We start from the raw sequence: 19696 nt of genomic DNA, 5'->3' as shown, positions 1-19696 counted from the left end.
GCCTGTGATGACAGGACTGCACACAGGCATGAAAATATCTCAGAGAAAGAGGTGCGAACCCATCTGGAAGAGTGAGGTGAGAGTGTGAAAACACACAGGCACATGACAAACTCTGCCTCTATTCACCTGCACAGAGGTTACCATTGTTTAGTGCATCAGAGCACAATCTGGCTTCCAGACCATAGACTGTAAACATTTCCAGACACAAAAGCTACTCTCCACACCTCCAGAATATAGTGGAAACCGGCTTTCCACAGTGAAAAGAACACCATTAATTAACCCACAGGCATCCTTGAAAAGGGCAACATTTCAATTTAAAATCTGTTAACCCTTTGATAGACTGCATACTTTTAAATCCCTGACCACATTTCTTCTTTAGTAATGGAGATTTAGGAATAATAACTTTATAATTCTACAGCTTTAAACCCATGCTGCTCTAGAATGAAGGGCCTGGTATAATGAGTAAAGAACTTGTTTACGGTGTTGTTCAAAAAACAAAATTTGCCTAATTAGCTCGTCTTTATCTGCACACACTGTACAGGGAAGGAATCTTTTGATTACTCATCCGTTCTGTTTTTTTCTACAAGGGATAAGGAGTTATTCATAATGAGGAGCATGGTGTACCGGACTGACAGGCGAGCATGGTGTAAAGGTTAGTAAGGGGGCTCCAGGTCTTAACCTCTCTTTAGGTTGACTGATAGTTAGGTTGAGACAGCACATCCAGGATGGCGACCGCTAATGGCCCCCTGCTGGAACAAATGTCTGATGTCAAGGCTTCGCTCGCCATCATTTACAGTCAGCGAGTTTTACACATGCTTTTACATTGATTCATTAAGATGATATGAGGGAGAGTGGAAAGAATAGCTAAATTTGGATTTATTCTTGCACAGCATAAAAAAAGGTTTTTGACTTATGTGGAAAGATAGAACATCTGATGATCTGGGGATATACACAAGTACCTCATGGCATCATCTGGTACACTGATTCTTCTTGGACATAATATATTGAGATGATGGGCTACACAGTGCTGTTGTCTCACAGAGAAAAGATTCCTGGTTCTGCATTTTCTCCCTGTGCAGGTGTGGGTTCTCTTTGGGTACTCCGTGGAAGTGGAACAGATAGTAGAAGGATGGATAAATGCTTTGCATGTTCCTCTGAACTGAATGCTAAGTCAAAAAAAAAAGAGCATGTTTCCTCTGACTGAGAACAGTCACAAAGTTTAAAGGCTTAAGTTTACATCATTGTGTCACAAAATAAGAGCTCGGTCGGTGAGAGATTGTCAGAGTCACCCTGGGACAGGAACAAGAAAAAGAAACATCTCTTCAAACTTTCCTTTAATCTTTGTCTTTCTATCCAGTGCTAATTGAATACCGTTAATCTTCATTCCTGTGTGACTAAACGCTTAAAGCCTTAACCGCTTAAACAGTAGAAGGCCGCCATATACTGTGTTTGAAAGGCGAGAAGTCTCGCCCCCCCCCCCCATGATTTATTTTAAGTATACAACCAAATTTATTATGCTCAAACTCTCTCTGACTTTTTCTCAAGACGTTTTTCCTGAGCTGTGTATGAACATATCAATGCTGTGTGTGTGTGTGTGAGACAGGCAGACAGATGCAGAATATGTGTGTGTGCATCTGGGTGTGAGATCCATCTGTGATGTGAATTCAGATAACTGTAAGCAGATCCTGCCTGTTACACCGGGGAGCTGACTTCAAACTGCAGTGTGCGTATTTCACAGTTCCATGTCGATGCACACACAGGCAACAGGAAGGAGGCTGGATATGACAGAGCTGCTCACAAGCACTCATTTGACAAAAGAGCTGCCGTTTTCTTGCGCTATCAGTGTATCAAGACTGACTGTTAAATAAAAATGCGATGTCGCTTCAGTGTCCCAGCAGGGGGGTCAGATTGAGCGGAAAAATAGAAGTGAATATCAGAAGTTCAACAATGATTCAACATGGTTTGTTTAACACCTCTTATACTTCTTTCAGCCTACGAGTGCTGATTGAACCAATAAAACTGGTAATACACAGGCATGACGTCAGCGGCAGCTCAGCTTGCAGCCCCCTTTGACTTGTTTTGTCTGCTGAAGCTTCAGAGAAATGTTGAAAATTAATGAAGAAGGCTCGTTTCTATGGGCTTATATTTCTCTCTCCACCCACCAGTTTCAGCCAGCGGCTTCATAACAGCCTCCAAGTTTGCACCATACAGTCTATGGTTTGCACATGCAGGTCACAGGACTTAAATGTCATCACCCCTAGCCACTCGCACATGTCGAATTTTTCTGAATATTTAACGCGGGAAGTTTTACTAGATTACTGGAAGGAAAAAAGTTGGTTTCAGTCGAGGTGAAAAACTGGGCCGTTTGCCTTCACGATAGCAGCTCACCATGAAAATTTTACAATGAGAGATTATAAGGTCATGTACTGTATACCCTGCTGTGTGCACATGGCCCTGGGGTCAGAGTGTAAACATAAGCAAAGAGAATTAACAGGCATGGACGCTGTGCGGAATCCTACAAAAAGTCTTCTTCTCTAGACTGGACTGTCGTGTCATTCCAACGTTCAGAGAAGAGATTGTTTCTGAAGAGGAGGAAAAGAAAGTAAAAAAATAAATAAATAAACAAATAAAAAACCCCACTACTAGCATCACCAGGCTGAGAGGAGGAGATGCTGTTGACAGGCCATCACAGGCGCGTGTCACAGGGCAGTAGACAAAATCTCCTCAGGGACCAGGACGCTGGTCGGGCTGAAAGGTCGTCTGGTGACTCACTGCAGCTCTCACACACTAAGGAAGCAAACAAAAAGCCCTGGGGAGGAGAGATCCCACACTGACAGACACAAACCTGACCCTGCACAGACCGCAGCTTTTTCCCTCTCCACCAACCATACCACCCAGTCGCTGCGAGCATTCTGATCTGCACTGGATACCTTGAAGGGATTTGTGAAATTTACATGTTGGGGGAACTAAACAACATACCCCCCCCCCCCCACACACACACACACGTGCCAGATCAGATTTGAACAACTATAGCCTCTGTACATGGGGATTGTAGCAAAACCACTACACTATCTGTGTCCCTAAACCAAAGACAGCCACACGACTAATAAAGTTGAGTTCCTGAAGGCCTTGAAAGCACCAAGGAGATCGTCGTCTGTCTGTCCTACTTGGACCATCGATGAGCGGTCGTCGCCCTAGCTTTTTGTCGTGTGTCTCCCCCCAATCAGCCTTTTTTTTTTTTTTGGAGTGGTGCACACCAGCTATTTGGTGTTGTTGGGTATTTTTCTCTTGTCATAGTTCCCAATACTATACATGGTATGACACTTCTGTTCTAAATCTTTTAGATGATTTTTGTACTATTTTTATTTGTCTTTACTGTTCCATCCTTGTTAAATATACACACCCTTTGTTGGGGGATAAAAAAGAGTTAACAAGAATCTAAACAGCCGTTAGCCGTAGTTGATGGGTATTTCCTTTTTTAAGATTCACTGCTTGACTTATTGATGTGGCTGTAATCTTTAATCGAACCCTCCCCCTCCATCCCAATCATATTATAAAAAATGTGAAATTATTGGTCGATATGCATCGAAAGATACAACCAGTAGCATGCCACTGGTAAAATCTCACTTCTCTGCATGCAATCCTACAGTGGATCTAAGCAAAATCTCGCAGACCATTAGCGTGTGCAGGACTGTATCATAGTGTATGCACTTCATTATTCACGGCTCATTCATTCCAACGAAACCTGCTGTGGAAATAATAACCCTCAGTAGACTTCAACACCCCAAACTACAGTGAATTACCTCGTTGTAAACTCAGCAGATTTGCAGATAAAGTGTGTTCAGTGATATAGCACTTTGATAAAATATCACTCTTCCGATGCAATTGCACTTTTAATCCAACCTTTCCATCTGCAATGCCAGATGAGATTCCATGCAATTAACTTTGGGGGTAAATACTCTATAAGGGATTAGACTCATGCTGACTTTCAAACACCCTCTGTGAAGCAGCAATTCAGTTTGCATCTATTACCACAACATTACTCATTTAAATCCCATAATATATTCTGTTAAATACTGTATTATTGGCTGGCCTGGATGTGGAATGCTAAAATGAGCTTATAAATTAATGAAATGATCACATCATGGCTGCGACGCTGTGTTCAAAAGGAATGTGGAGGCAAAAAAAAAAGAAAAGAAAATCTGTTGGATGGCTAGCTAGTTCATTAGCATGTATAATCTGAAAACCTCCCAAGCTGAAGCTCTTTGATGAGTCCAGGAAGAGGACAGTGATGTGTGTGTGTGTGTGTGTGTGTGTGTGTGTGTGTGTGTGTGTGTGTGTGTGTGTGTGTGTGTGTTGAGAGGGGGGGTTAGCTCTCAGGTTACCATCTGCCAGGCCTGAAACCCAAACTCCTGCTGATTCTATGGATGTTCTTCATCCCACAGAAACCTCTCCTCTTTCTCTATTCATCTGTTGTTGTTTGCAGAGTTCACCTCAACGGTGCCAATGAGAGGACAACCTTGTTTCTGAGCATGCTATGCTAACATGTACCTCCATCTTTAACAAAAAAAAACCATTCCAAATTAGTCACTGGCAAGTCAAATATCCGTTTCCCTCCTCTCAGAAGCCTAAATGGTAGTATTAGTTTTCATGCACCATCCAAATACCATACAAGACCCCCATAATACACTGTTTCACACCAATTATCATGTCATCATAACAAACAATAGTAGATTGACAGCAAAGAGAAATGCAGTGATTCCAAAAGTGGGGTCATAAAAAAACAAACACAAAGACGATTAAAAAAAATGGCACATTTTTCACGTTATCATAGAGCTCGCAATGAATCTAAATCAGATGACCCCACTAAAACAAAGCCAAGTAAATATGAAAGGTTACATCTCTCCAGTGGAGCCGATTGTGAGGGGTGAGGGGCATGAACATATGTTCCTCTGCAAGAGGTGGGGCTGGTGAAACATTTTTTTGGTGTAATGTAAGTGAAAGCAAACATGTCAATATGTTGATTTTATAATCATACAAGTATCTGAGGAGTTCTTTGGTATTGCCCTCTTCTCAACGCTATAGGCTTTCAAATGACCATTGGGAGCAATTGTTTTTGTAGATTTATTGTTATTGGAGATAAAATTGGCCAATAAGACAGTCCCTTGATATGCCGATATCGGCTGATATTATCGGTTGGCCGATAAATCGGTGAGGCGCGAATGTGTCCTTAACAAATAGCAAGAGTTTAAGGTTACAGTACAAGCTAACAAAATGTAGACAATCAGAGCTTTTGCTCGAATATATAGTACATCTTTTTAATCACAGTAGTATTGGAGTGGGTATCGGACGTTTCCCATATCTAGGTGCCTGGATTTCTTTTTGGAACAGGAAAATTGTTTAAAAAAAAAAAACCTCCTAACTTGACATAGCTGAACACAAATTCTCATGCTGAGACCAAAAAAACGCTTTGTCTTATTATCACCACTTCCTCCCAAATGACTGACAGAGGAGTAATCAGCTGCATAAACACTCCTCATATTCTATTCATGTTAATGACTCTCTGGTTGTGTACCAGCGTGCAGCACAGGGAGGATAATGAGACCTGAAAACAAAGGAACCTGAGGACAGTCTACTTTTTAAACAGAGGGAGACCTAATTAGGATAAGTGGCTGAATGAAAAAAGTCTTTGTTTTGGTGTGATTCACCCCCCCTGCTCAAAAACAATAAAATTCTCAAAGGGAATTTAAGCGTGCAGGAATAATGAAGGCTGAGCAGCATGCTACACAGTCTGTACTGACAGAGGATCAGTACAAAATCTTACTTAAGTGATCAGTTTGATGAGTTAGTGTTTGTGTGTGAGTGTTATAGGACTCAAGATCCAGAATCATCCCTCTCATGTGGGCTGTTGAATAAGGAGGCTGTACTGGCAGGTGGATTAGATTTCAGTGCTGGTAGAGCAGGTTAGTGAAAGCAGGAGGAATGCTTTTTTAAATGCTTAATAGATGTGTCGGTGAGGTCAGAGTAATTCATTTTGGCCCGTTTTCCCCTGGTGCTCACCGTCTCTCCGGGGCGCCTGCAGCACGGAGGCGTCTCTTATAGCACGAGCCCACCTCTCAGCCTCCTGCAGGTTCGCAAGCGGGTCCTGGACCAGCGCCACCCGAAAGCACTGCTCCACTCTCTGCCGGGCCACTCCGGCGCTCATCCAGCGTCTTTTGAACGGGTAGAAATACGCCGTAAAGTAGGCGCCGACGTCCGCGCTGTCCGGCCCTCTGTACGCCCGGCAGCCAATACAGTCTGTCAAGTTAAAAACAACCTTAGTCCGGCCGGGGGACGAGGAGATCCTCTGGACGGCCAAGGCGCTCTCCGTCAAACTCACCGAGTACCGGAGTCGGTCGTTGAGCGTGTCTGTGAACTCTCCGTATAACACGCCCACGAGCCCGTTCCGCTGGCGGGATGGGTCCGGTTCAGAGGCGTCTTTCTCCATCACGGACGGAGAGTGCGACGCTGTCCAGCAGGCCGGTGTGCGGATGGCGGAGCGGTGCAGACTCTCTGGTCCTGCCTGTCTGCTGTTTGTGGGACCCTTTAGAGAGGGAGGACAGCAGCTTTTAGTAGTTCAGAGACTCTCCCTAGTGACTGAAAAGAGGAATGGCAGGAGGAGAGAAGCTGGCAACACACTCTGCTCTTCTTTGAGGCTATGTCATGTATAATGACAGATTTAGTTGGAAGATTTAATCCGGGCAGTCGGCTATTATTTGGTCGACATGTTTGTGTTTCTTTGGTCCAATTTGCGCCCGCGGATCCACCGCCTGTAAATCTGGCATATTTAGGACATGTCAGGCTATATTTGTTCCAGATAAGGACTGTTTTTCAGTTCTGGGCCACATTTTAGTGTAATATTAATGTAATAATTTGTTTTGCTTACTTTGCCCATTAACTTTAGGCCTAAATTGTTTGCCTATTAAATGTAGTAGTGTGTGCAAGTAGGCCAATCTGCTTCCTGAAGGGTTGCCTGTTCACCACATAGACTGTATTGTTAACATCTGCTTCTCCTGTAATTTTCATTTCTTAACCCAGTGTTTTCTGTCTTTAATATTCTATACAGTATTCGTCACATATTTTTGGAATAAAATGCGTTTACTGTTAAATAACTTGAATTTTTGCATAAAGTAATTTTGCCAACACTTTGCAGATCTCTGTCAAAAAAATGGTCATGATTTTTTTTGTTCTTGAGAAACACATCTTAAGGCTTTTGATATGGTGGAGTAAAGAAATGGGCTATTTGAGGAACTTTTACAATCTGTTGAAAAGTCACATTATAATGGCCTGTTCTGCTTACATTATGATGGATTTATTTTTCTTTTGGAGAGGCAACATGTAGGCTAATGTAGTTGAAACAAAACTGTTATTAGATGTGAACTAGTTGGCAACAGTGCAAGATCATTTATTGTGAGTGGCTGTACATTTTTGATGGGCTAATGTGCCAACCTTATCTGGTCCATTTGATCTGAATTCATGGTTTTCTCTGTAATTCTGATGGGTTGGCTGTAGGCCCCTACATCCTTTTAATCATTTCTTGACAACTGAGACAAATAACTAACATAAATAATTAAACGCATTGTTCAATATTCTGCCATTTTAATCATTTTTAACATCACTGACCTCAATGGCATCTGAAAGATTAATAAAGGCATATTTGTGAACCACATTACTGCAACATAAACCTTTTTGCATAATCAGATACATTTAATGTATCTTGTTTGTAATGTGCTGTGTGTCATTGATACTTTTACTATAATAATTTATTTGTAAAAACATTTCATTGTGCATCGAACAAGAAAACCAGTCCATGTTTTACGGGATGCATCATTTCCATAGACAGTCTGCAAAATGATGGTTGATTTGGTATAGTGTTGCGAGACTTCGAGGCCTGCATTAGACTTAGTCATACAAGTCTTAATTTAGAAAAAAAATAGTTACATTCTGTTAGATAATATTTTTTAAAGCAAAATTTGATCTATTTTCTCCTCAGCTTTTCAGCACTCCAGTCCAGTTGGTGGCAGTAGTGAGCAGCCACCCTGGTTTGCTAACCAGCAACATATAAAACAGGACGAAGAAGACGAATCGTTCTCTTCTCGCTTCGGCAGCATCGTGGATGGTCACCAGCCTCACCTCTCAAACTTTAACATGCTGCTTTCAAGCGTCGAGATATATTTCAGTCGGAATATGAACTTTTGTAGATGTGAGCCGCCGTGAAGAGGTAATTATTTATAAATAGTCGAGGAGAATTAAACTTGTGTGAAAGAGGCTTTAATATAAACGTTTTGTTGCTGGGTTAGCAGCCCTGAATTTAAGCTAACACGTGTTGGCAGAGTTAGTAGGGCAGGAGTCACACATGCAGTTTCAAAGAAGTAGATTTAGAGCAAACTGTGTTGAATGCACTTGGCAGTAAAAGTCTCGATATATTTAAATTTTGTTTGAAGTAGCCGACTGTGAAATGTTGCCTGAGAAGCACGTGGCCTTCCCTCACTGAATTGTCTTCATATTTTAAGGTAGAAGTTGTGTCCTCATTTTTTTTAATTGTAATTTGACAGGCAACTGTTTGTGAAGGTGAGATGAGGTTCTCCTCTACAAAACGTATGGAATCAGTATTTCCAATGTAAGGTGAGTTTGACCTCAAATGACTTGTATTCCTTTAACATACAGTATACATGATGAGCTTGTTATCCCTGTCTGAAAAAATCAGTGTGGAAAGCAATGGTATCTGATTGACTGCAGACTCCTGTGTTGTCCCATGCTGCTGGAGAATGGTCTCTAATGAAATGTTTTTACAGGGTGGGTCGGTTCTTCTGTCCCACATGACATGAACCGTTAAAGATGGATGGAATTGCAGTGAAACAGGTGTGTACTACCCTACTGCACGTTATTACTGTTTCGACTAAATCTGTGATGAAAACTGCTGCATAGGAAGTGCCGTCTGATGCGATAACTGACGATGGAAATAGCTGTTCTGAGAAATGCTTTCAATGTTTTCCTCCATAGATGCAGAAATAGATTGTGATGACTCAGATGTACGTTTCTCTTGGCAGGTCTGAACATCTGTGGAGGACTGAAGGGGGAGTTATATTCTGAGTTGGAAAGGTAAATGATTTTAGAATCACTCTTCATGTCAAGCCAATGATGAAACAAGTTATCCCTGTCTGAACCTTAGTGATGACTCAATGGTAACCTGAGGCTTGACTGGAGAGAGAAAAGGGAAGTTAATCTCAGGCTGACCAAATAAAATTATAATTATTTTTTTTTTGACATTGCAGATGAAACCAAAGCTTTGAGTGATCCAACACAGAAGAACGACAGAAGATGAACTTTCATGAAAATCGATCTTAAAAAGAGTTTAATGTTGAAGGGTGTTGTACAAAATTCAAGTATTCAGCATGTGACACCCTCCCCCGATTTTTAATACTGTTGGAAGAACAAAACGTCAAGTCTGTGTTAAAGTGACCTGTTGGAGTTCTTTTTCAAGTTGTCCAAGAAGATCTGCTCCTCCGCAAGGAATTCACGGTCCTGTGTACAGGGAATGGAAACAAATGTTGAAAATGGAAGCAACTGTTCTGTTAATATCATTAAAAACCTACAGTCAGAAGTCAATGTGTCTGAATAATTTGTGGGTCTAATAGAGGCGTTCCCTTTTGCAATTTATACACATGAAGGAGGCTCTTGGTCATAAATGATTTGAAGGTTCTTTACAGCAGTCATGTAGTGGAGCTTCTGTACTGTGGATTATTATCTAGCACGGATGACATGACTTGGTATGTGAAGAATAGAAAATGTCCTTCAAAGTAATAGCTGTTATGATGTGATAAAGTGAGAGGCCAGAGAGCCACATGAGAGAAAAACACTGGCACCAGTGATCACTTCTTCACGCACATCAGGGTATTGATTAGGACGCCCTTTACTTTTGTCTTTCTTGCTGTTTCAGGCTTTCTTGCTTTGTGAACAAAGGGATGACATTTTGGTACAGTTAATCGCTTAACCTGTTCCTTTACATTTTCATTATTCACTTTCAACTGCAAAGTGTCTTTTACCTTCTCTGCGCTGTACCGCCATAGAGCCAGACTAGCCTGAAGAGCTGAGGCCTGAGAGTCGGCCAACGAAGTCGGAGGGGGAATATTCACTGTTGATGTCATCTCACGGTTTGGTATAAACGAATCTGCAATTAAGAACCACCCCACCCTTTTTTAATATGAAATATTTAAAAGTTTTGTGGCTGTTTTCAATAAGCAGATGAGATAGATAGATAGATAGATAGATAGATAGATACTTTATTGATCCCGAGGGAAATTCAAGGCATCCAGTAGCAGTATACAGACAGGCAGGACACAAGACATTAGTTACAATACACACCCGCTGTCCCCCCTCCCCTCTGTATACAAATCCCCCAAACAAGATTTAGCAGCCCCTATGTGACTAAGAATAAACATAATTATATGTTAAACCTGTGCAGTTAGCATTAGCAATTAGACTTAAAACTAATATAGCATAATGTACATAACCTGTGAGGAGAGAAAAACATGTGTTGGTTAAAAGAGCCCTGTAAACAGCAGGAGTAAACTCACCTGGTAAAAGTGATGGAATCATTTGTGGTAAGCTGGTTATGGAAATCTCAGAATCCTTCTGCAGGTGACTTAACCTCATTCGATCCTGCGTGCATAGTGTTTAGGTGAGACCACACGTAACCCTTCACGTGCTGGATACTTTTTTTTTTTTTTGGTGACAAACCTGAAGCATCCGTTGTTCTTGCTGCCTCAGCCGCTCGGCCTGCGCGTGGATATTTCTCAGCCTCGCCCCGTGCTCGGCCTCGATACGTTTTGCCTCCTGCAACGCTCGTTCTCCACGCTCCTGCTTGTCTGCAGCGAGCTACGAGAAAGGATGACATATGGTGAGAAGAAAATCACACGCAAAACACAAGTAATCTTTAAACATCCGACTAAGGGGTCTGTGTTTTGTGGAATGTACCTTGCTAAAGGCCTCCACCTCTTGGGCTCGTGTCTTGAGTCTCAATGCAGTGCTGCTTATTCTCTCTTTCTCTGCGTCGAGCTCTTCTCTCAGTTTCTCCAGAGTCTCTTTCTCTTGTGCCAAAGCCTTCTGTTTTTGTTTCAGCTCTGCCGTTTGAAGCTTCAGGTCAGCTTGTTCCTGCAGCAGAAAGACAGTGAGATTATTAGGACACTGAGCAGGGACCTGATATCTCTTTCTCTAAAAGTCTCAGTAAAAGGCACATGAATGTAGCCCTTCCAGAGGGGGCGTGGTCAAACACAGGAACAGCCTGTTCTGATCAGGGCTGAAATAGAAGCGTTTACAGGCATGATCAAACACACTATCAGAGTGGATTTTGAGACAGACATGTTTCAGGGGAGCTCCAAGACTTCTTTAAATTTGCTGGAAAGAATAACACCATGTGACCTTTTAAGTATTTAAAACAAGGTGGGTTTTTTTTCCTTCCACTCTGGCTCACCTGTGCCAGACTCATGATGGAGTCCTCTCTCTTCTCCAGGAGGCTGCTGACCTCTCGTTCGGCCCTCTCGTGTCTCTGCTTCTCCAGAGTGTGGAAATGAGTCCACTCGGCCGCCAGCTTCCTCCTCTCCTCTGCACAGTGCTGCATCACTGACTTCTGCTCGTCCAGTAAGGCGCTCTGATGGCGAACGAAGGTGGTTAAGAGATGACTACATGGAGCAAACAAACCAGTGCACCACTTAGCCTAGGTTATGCTGTCATGTACAGAGACTGCAGGTTCAATTCCGACACTGTTGGTCACTGTATAAGCTTCATTAGAGCTTGACCGGTATAATCGGCTGGTTGATTAATCAGTCAGATGAAAACCTCTGGTGTGCTTGTTCCGGAGCCTCACCTTCGCTCTTTCCAGCTCCTCTCGCTCCATGTTGAGCTGCATGCTGAGGGAACGCCGCTCCTCCTCCAGGCCTCTCTGCGTAGACTCTGCTTTGGCCTGCTCTGCTGTCAATTTCCAGCGTTCCTGAGGCAGACAGAAAAGGGGGAAATGGTTTTTTTTCAGTCTTCATGGGGAGGAAAATATGATATCTTCTAGTGGTTTTAAAGCCGTCAGTTTGTAGTTTTTTTTTTTTCCAGTTGCAATCCTGATTTTAGAATCAGATGTGACCACATTTAGGTTACAAGATGGGTATGAAGTGTTGCTTTTGGACTCCAGTGGGCAGAGCATGGTGGTAGCAAATCTATCAGGTAACCCTGTTTTAAAGTCAAGCCTGCTTGTTTCTGGGCTTTTCTCTACTTTGAACCATAATTAGTAAAATAATCATCACGCCGTTTCCAAGAAGTAAAACCTCCAACAGGTAAAAGAAGGTGTTTAGTCATCTGGTTTAATACAATCTGACATCTTTTGTAAAAGTGCCTTGTCCTCTGTTTGTTATATCAAATAAAGCAAGATCTGCATCGGCTTTGCTTTTGAACTCAACAGGCTGGCTCCCCTTATGTACACCCTAAGTGTTTTCTTTTCATACACCTCTTTCACTCCACCTTCTCCAGCTGTCTCTGCTGCTCATTGATCTGCGCGTCCATCCTTGAAATGATTTCTTTGAGGTAAGCTCTCTCCTCCTCCATAGCTTTCTCCTTCTGAGTCAGCCGGTCCTGCGTCGCTGAAATGCACATTCAGAGAAATGACCTTAACCTTCTTGTAATGTGACGCAAACTACAGGATGCTAACAGCACAGATTGTGCGCGTCTGTGTGCGTCCGACGTACTTCGGAGCTGCTCGTCTCTTTGGCGTGACCCCTGCTCCAGGCACTGAGCCGTGTGTTCATGAGTGCTCTCCACTCGAGAAGAAAGATCTCCGAGCCGAGAGGAGAACTGCTCCATCTGCCCGATCACCCCCATGAGAGACCTGGATCAAAAAGACAGAGACGGAGTTTTACAAAAATGTCGGAAATCCTGGACTCCATAGCTCGTGTGGCAATGTTAGAAAAAAACAACAGTATTACATAAAAAGATTTTTTAGGGGTAGGAAGGGAAAAATCACTTTAATATACCTTTAATCATTTTTAATTTGAGAGATTGTTTCAAATTCCTTTGTTGAAAAACATTTTGTCAGGTTGATCGGCTGCAGACTCTTATGAAAGTTCTATTTTTAAAAGGCCACATATTCTGCAAAATACACTTTACAATGTTTTTCCAACACTAGTGTCCCTTGTCTGTCTACAAACCCATAAAGTCCATCCTCTCTGTCTTCATCCTGCTTCACTTTTCAGAAAATGTGTGCTTAAACAGGCAATTTGAAGATTTTCCCTTTGTGACATCACAAAGGCCATTAACCCCACCAAGTGGGGGGGTTAACACAATATATATCAATATATCACAATATATGGCCTTACATGTTGAGTCAACATTATGGACACTATATGACATTTCACAGTGATCACATTATGGTACGTCAAGACCAAAGATTTGTGACAACTCTGTGGTGTTGAACATCTGGCTAACCTCTGGATAAAGGAGTACGTTTAAAAGGATGAAGGGTGCGGTTTAAAGAAACGTCGCACCTGGTCTGAGACGTTGCACTCGTCACTGCATCAACCTCCTCGTCCTTCAGTTTCTTCAGTCTCCGGACCTGGTCCTCGTGGTCTTTCTTCATCTCTAAGATAGACTTCCTTGACGACAAAAGCAGGACAAAGGAAGGGTTAGCTTAACGTTAAAGTTATCGTGCTAACGTCACGGATCAAATCCCAAATCTGTTTATTCTGGGTTTACTTGATTACAATTGAAAAGCTCTTCACAGGTAATTGTTGCTGTTTCTCAGTGTTTCTCAGGGGAGATTTCAAGGCCTTGTTTACCTCTGGAGGTCTCTGAGTCTCTCCACCTCTCGGTCTCTCTCCTGCAGGGCCTGTGTCAGTTTGCGCTGGTACTGAGCCTGCAGCTCCGAGTGTTCCTGCTCTCCTGACCGGGTCACGGCAGCCAGGCGCTCCATCATGTCGTCGCACTCCTGTCGCGCTTGTGATTCCCTCTGGGCTGCCATTTCTTCAAGCCGCTTCACGTGAGACCTGAGAAAACCGGCCACATTAAGTTGTGAGCATACAGGCACGCTGCGAAGAGGACAGGGAATTTATGCATGAGAGGGGGGGGGGGAAAGGAACTACTTGTGCGCGGAGTCCATGAGCTCCAGCAACGATTTGCTCTGGTCACACTCCAACTTTAGTTTCTTCACCTGGACGACAACACAAAGAAATGTCAGGCTGTGCTCGTGGTGAATGGTTCCACAGTTTCTCCCTTGTCGCTAAGACAAATTCAACGCACCTCTCCCTCCAGCTGGATGATTCGAGCCTGTAAAGCTTGATATTCAACAGGTTGCTTCTCTTTCTCCAGAGCTCTCTGCGGAGACGCTGCGTCAACGAATCCTCCCAGACCGAGCAACTGCAGAAGAAGAGTACGCACGGCCGAGATCAAACAAACATCTTTTCTTGCATTTTGAAGTGATCTGTAAGCAGAAGTGGGCATTGATTTTTTTTTTTCTTCCAGACCTGCGATTGTAGAAGCAGCTGCTGCAGACCGTCTGTCAGTAAAGCGGACATGTGTGGGAGCACTCGAGGCACAGCAGATCCTTCATCAGACGCTAAGTGGTGGGGTTGGGACTGAGGCTGAGGTTCAGTGTGGCTAACGCTACTAGCAGCCTGAGGACGAGAATCTGGAGGATGAGAGGTACTAAGAGTTTGTGCGAGGTGGAGAGGAGCGGCTGAGGAGCGCGGCAGGGTGGAGGGTGCACACTCTGTAACTAGAGGGGGGGATTGTGGCGAAGACGAAATGCAATCTGTGCAAAAGGAAGATCAGAATGAAAGTTATTTACTCACTAAGATTTCATAGTTATCCAAGGCAGAAAGCATCATGCAGAGAGTGTTTGATGTTCCTTTATAAAGTCACTCGTGATATTACAAGATTACTACAATCAAAAAGTAGCTTGTTGTGTCACTGCGATACACACTGAGAAAAGTCAGAACGTCCAACTTTAAACGTATCGAAACTCTTACAGTCCCAAAAATCTGAAACTCTGCAGCCCAACAACAAGAAGAACAGACACACTATAACAGAAGTCAAAGTCATGGGAATATTTGCACAAAGTAAACACTGCCCTCTCTGCCATCTTACTTTCTGAATGAGCTCGCTACACTATGCACTGCACGGTGGAAGAGAGACAGCAACTCAAGATGCTTCTGGGATTTCTTTTCTTGTGAGGCGAGTCTCTTTTTTTTTTAATGAAAAAGTAACTGATACCGGATTGCTTGATTTATGGAACCAACACATACTGAGTTCCCTTCAACACTCATTACAGGTATGATGGGGTTTTATAGATCAGCCTACAGGAAAAAAATGCTCAGGGGAAGTTTAGAAATGGATTCAACATTTAGTTTGTCCTGCAGAGGGCGCTAATACATAACAGTAGTCTTTTTACTGTCTGGAGCAGATGATCAGAGCTTGGCAGACCTAGTCCAAGCTGAAATGGCTTTCAGAGAACAAAGTAATGATGTTTTTTATTTTTATGAATAAAGCATCACAGAGCCATAGTGGTGCTCAACAAATCTTCATTTCAACAGAAAAATATTCCCTTCATCAGCCATCACAGGCAGGGACTTTTCCTCTCTCTCCAAATGGTTACAGTTTTGGAATCAGTATCGTATCCCGTTCTCACTGAAGAGGTGTTGAATGGTGGATCAGAGGGAAATACCTTGTTTGGTCCTCTTCTCTTCATGAGGGGCGACATCGGCAGAAGGACTGGACTGTGTAAGGAAAGTATTTCTGGACAACAGAAAAGGAAATTTAGGAAAAAAAAAATCTGCAAAATAGCTAAATACTGTCGCTTCCCGTCCGTGAGTCAGATGAACTGAAGAACACCGTTTGTTACCTTTGTTCTTTGTCGGATGTAAGAGTGTCCTCTCTGCCTGTAGGAGCTTGTGTAGTGGGTTGTTGACTAAAAACAAAAACAGGTCATCATTCAGTAAAAACAAACAACATTCTACAAGTTTCTTCTTTTGCAGTTCGCTTACACATTACCTTCCAAGCGACTCATGATCCACTTCTTCTCCTGGGCTTGGAGGGTCTTCCTGCTTGGCTGCTTTTGCATCGGAGCGAAACCCAGACTGAGCCTTCCTCCTGCTCAGCGCTCCTGCTAGCCAGTCATCCTCCTCCTCTTCTCCACTCCTCTCGCTTTTCGAGGCGTCCAGCTTGGTTTGTTTGAGGACGCCGTCGGCTCGGATTGGGGAGGCTGCAGCCATTTTAGCAGCAGGTGGGGCAGGACTGCTACTCGCTGAGGGTCGTCTCTCCGTTACAGGAGATGAAGGGCCCTTTGTGGCCGCGCCGATCTCTTTGGAATCGCCCCCGAGAAATGGCTGGTCGTCGTCTAACTTGAGGCCGAGCCAGTCGGCTGAGCTGCGATGCCTCGCGGAGGCGCTCGTTTGTTTTGGTTTCTTCTCCGAGGGAGACAAGCTCACATCCTCAGTGGAAAATCTAATGACAGGAACAACTAATCAGACGACATCGTAAAAGTACAAATACTAAAATTTATTTTAGTATTTGTGAGAACATCGTTTCTTTACCTAAAAAGTGTGGGTGTGTGAATGTGTGTATTTTGTGGTTCAATGATGTATGTGTTGATGGTCTGGAAACCGTTTAACTGTTGATGTTTGTTTGTTTGTGCTGTGAAAACAAAATACCAATAAAAATATTGGAAAAAAAAAAATGTTCAGACAATCATGGCAGGTAGAAAGAAAAAACACTATGAAAGGGTGACAGTGGGCTTCACACAAACCTGACGGACTGTCTGCGGGAGTGGCGTCCTTCAGGCGTGGACACCATAGTGGGCTGATAGGAGCCAAATGTGAGGTCGTCTTCTAAGAGCGGCTCTGAGGAAACACATTCAGCCTTTAATGTGTCTTTTTTTTTTTTTTCATAAACAGAACCGCACATCATGACCATGATGCTATTACCTTTCCCACCAGAGCTCTTCTCCTGCTGTAGCTCCTCTTGAGGCTGAGCCCGGTCCTTCATCTCACCCGTTGTAGGTCGTTCAAGGAGACGCGGTGAAGTAAAACTCTGCAGGATCTCATCAAGTCTCGTTCGAGCTCTTGGAGTCGGCTCGCTTCTTGGACGGTTAGGACACGTTTGCAAAACAAGAGTAGAAACGCCAGGTAGAGAAAGAAGTTGCTTTGTCAAACAAATCACCTGCACCCTAACGCACTGAGGCGGTCATTATTTATCACTGAGCGCTATTAAAAAACAAAGAGAGAGGTAGTGGGAGAGATATCTGAGCGGTTACCTTGTTTTAATGGGCCAAAGAAGGCTCTCTTTTTTCTTTGGATTGCCTTCATCGCTGTCAAGTCCGAGATCATCCAGCAGGTTGTCCTTTTCATCGTCAAATGTGAGCTCAGCGGGTTTCTTCGCTGCCTTAGCTGACGAACGAAGCATACACAAACATGTTTAAGGACTCCAGGAGGGTTTGAAGTGGAAGTATAAACTGCCACGGGTCATTCAAGGCTCACGCGTTTCAGTCTGCAGGGCGGGGGATGCTGAAGGAGAGGCAGCAGACTTTTCAGGTTTGGGTCGTTTAACGCTGGGTTTATATTTGGGCTTTGTATCATCTGGAAGAAGGTCATCAAGTGGACCAGCAAGGGGGTCGTCTTCATCTGGAGCGGGAAAGTTCCATTAGGCTTTTTTTTTTTTTTTTTTTTAAAGACATCACAAACAATGGATGCACACGTTCAAATGTACAGCAGGATATCAACAGAGGAAAACGGGTACGTGATTTTAAAGAAACATATCCCTGGAATGAGAGGGGCGCTGCAGCGTGTCCTCAGAAATCAGAAAACAAAAGCTATCAGTACGATGAACTTCCTGCTCAGCTTCAATGTGAGCGTTAAATGGAGGCACACTCACCGGAGAAGTTGAACTTCTTGTAGTTTTGTGAGGTGGTCAAAGCAGGAGTAGAGTTTGTGGGCTCACCTGAGCAGAAAAAAAAGTTAAGAACCAGCTCTCTCTCTCTCTGATGGTTTTGTGTTAGAGCCAGCAAAGCAAGTAATGTTGTTTTTTTTGTTTGTTTGTTTCTTTTAAATACCTGCTTCCTCTGCTTTAAGGTTCGTTTCTAATGTAGCAGAGTCTGTCTTTGTCCCTCTGTTATCATAGGGCAGTGTTTGTGCAGGAGCTGAACTTGAGTTTTTCTTGAATCCAAAAATGTCAGCATCCATATCATCCAGGTCCTGCTCAAGGAAAACCAGACAAAAAAAAAACAAAAAAAAAAAAACAGACAAATGTGACTGGACTTCAGACCATTCACAGACAACTACAGGCCACACATAGTCTCCACAGTTATTAATGTCTTACCTTTATATTCTTCAGTACGTCATTTGGATCTGCTGCTGAGACATCAGAATCCTGTGATAGAGAACAGAAACTTAATAAAGCTGTAAAGACGCACAATACATGTGCAACACACTTTGCATTTCATCCTCGTACTTCAGATCCCACGTCATCCCTCTTCGCTTCCTCTTCCAGCATACTGACGATGTTGCCCGTAGCAGAAGAGCTGAAGGAAAAGGACACAAATGGATCTCACAAAGAGTATGGGTTCAAATGTAAATCCTTAAACAGCCAAATGTCCTCAAACTTACCGAACCAGTGGTCCACTGCGAGGCACTCTCCCCCTGACTTGATGTTCTAGAAGGTACAGTCAAGAGACAAAATAGGATTATACATGATTCTAAACATGAACAGTTTGGCTGATATGAATACATCACTTACTTGTATCCTCAAATAAGCTGTCATGCAAATCATCACCTCCAAATGAACCTTGGAAACATATGAGGAAACAACTTGTTTGAATTCATCTGATTCTATGGCTACCAACCGTGAGACATTACCACTTGTGTTTTTGCAGTTGTTTCTACTATTCCCTTCTACTTTGACAATACTGCACACATTGTAACGAAATTGTTCAGTAAATATGAAGACTAATAAATGTACAATAATACTTGAACAACTTACTTTTGAATGGTTTGCCCCTTGTCTTTGTTGCCTGTAAAGAACATTGCATTATAATTAGCTATTTGTAGCAGAAATATGTCAAAACGTGGTATATAATGAAAATCTGATACCAGTGTCGGTGTTTACTCACCATGTTGAATCTGTCTTCGTTGCCTTCAGGACTGTGAGGAGCTAGCTGGCTAGTGAGCGAGCTAGCTAAATCTCGTGAAGCGTCTCCTGTTGCCTCGGTAACCGTTCTTCAGTTAGACCGATGAGCATGTCCATGTTAAGTACACAACAAAACACGAATGCTGTGTTTGATGGCTTGATTTTGTCTTGGCAATGCTTTGATAATTTCGTCTTTAGCTTCCTTCCACATTAAAGAGAGTGGTTTCTTGTCGGTTAATTGAAACGAATCACGACACCGCTAAAACATCAAACACACAGACAAGGCTGTGAGCTTCGTCTCTCGTTATTTTAACACACACGCACACGTTGAGATTAAAAAGTAAATCATTAATTCTCAGATTTGGATGCGCTTGAATCAAAGTGCAAACCCCCAAACGTCAATTTTAAAAAGGATTTAACGGCAACTACTAAAGCACAAACCTACCAGCCGACGCTAGACGAATACTTCCTGTTTACAGTCCGCAGTGAATTGTGGGTAAAG

At 43.0% G+C, this 19696-nt stretch overlaps 2 protein-coding genes and 1 long non-coding RNA gene across 5 annotated transcripts in view; 1 reads left to right on the top strand and 2 right to left on the bottom strand.

The window, feature by feature from the left end:
- Positions 1-9308, bottom strand: part of sphk1 (sphingosine kinase 1) — an 18541-nt gene extending 9233 nt beyond the window's left edge. The window contains exons 1-2 of one of the 2 annotated variants that reach the window (XM_079367117.1): positions 9162-9308; positions 6061-6583 (exon numbers count right to left, since the gene is read on the bottom strand). In XM_079367117.1, the coding sequence (XP_079223243.1) occupies positions 6061-6487 (427 nt within the window). In that variant the 5' untranslated portion in view covers positions 6488-6583; positions 9162-9308. Of the gene's footprint in view, positions 1-6060; positions 7205-9161 lie in introns of those variants that run through there. The other variant, XM_079367118.1, reaches the window with a different exon arrangement.
- On the top strand, positions 8118-9455 carry LOC306838769. Its single transcript, XR_013781117.1, has 5 exons — positions 8118-8260; positions 8595-8664; positions 8835-8901; positions 9090-9141; positions 9315-9455. It is a non-coding gene; the product is annotated as an uncharacterized lncRNA (long non-coding RNA).
- On the bottom strand, positions 9364-19696 carry fbf1 (Fas binding factor 1). Of its 2 annotated transcripts, none has more exons than XM_079367115.1 (29): positions 19178-19696; positions 19048-19078; positions 18805-18852; positions 18675-18720; positions 18520-18589; positions 18388-18438; positions 18122-18263; positions 17944-18009; positions 17550-17693; positions 17327-17459; positions 16998-17152; positions 16820-16913; positions 16066-16518; positions 15917-15982; positions 15740-15810; positions 14541-14827; positions 14317-14433; positions 14160-14227; positions 13857-14063; positions 13566-13673; positions 12771-12910; positions 12547-12665; positions 11906-12028; positions 11513-11689; positions 11017-11193; positions 10780-10917; positions 10617-10701; positions 10086-10210; positions 9364-9564 (listed from the first exon to the last, which is right to left on the bottom strand). In XM_079367115.1, the coding sequence occupies exons 1-29, from the start codon at positions 19178-19180 to the stop codon at positions 9493-9495; spliced, it is 3516 nt and encodes a 1171-aa protein (XP_079223241.1). In that variant the 5' UTR covers positions 19181-19696; the 3' UTR covers positions 9364-9492. The 2 variants fall into 2 exon arrangements, with proteins under 2 accessions (XP_079223241.1, XP_079223242.1); XM_079367116.1 differs by having other exon boundaries at positions 16998-17149.

This window comes from Symphodus melops (assembly GCF_947650265.1).
Source record: "Symphodus melops genome assembly, chromosome: 17".
NCBI classification, from domain to species: Eukaryota; Metazoa; Chordata; class Actinopteri; order Labriformes; family Labridae; genus Symphodus; species Symphodus melops.
This window is presented reverse-complemented; position numbering and strand designations above follow the sequence as displayed.

Coding starts and splice junctions, on each gene's coding strand:
- fbf1 (XM_079367115.1), bottom strand. Junction 18,721..18,804: donor CAGCTTATTTGAGGATACAA/GTAAGTGATGTA, acceptor TGTACCTTCTAG/AACATCAAGTCAGGGGGAGA. Junction 14,064..14,159: donor CTCATGGACTCCGCGCACAA/GTAGTTCCTTTC, acceptor CGGTTTTCTCAG/GTCTCACGTGAAGCGGCTTG.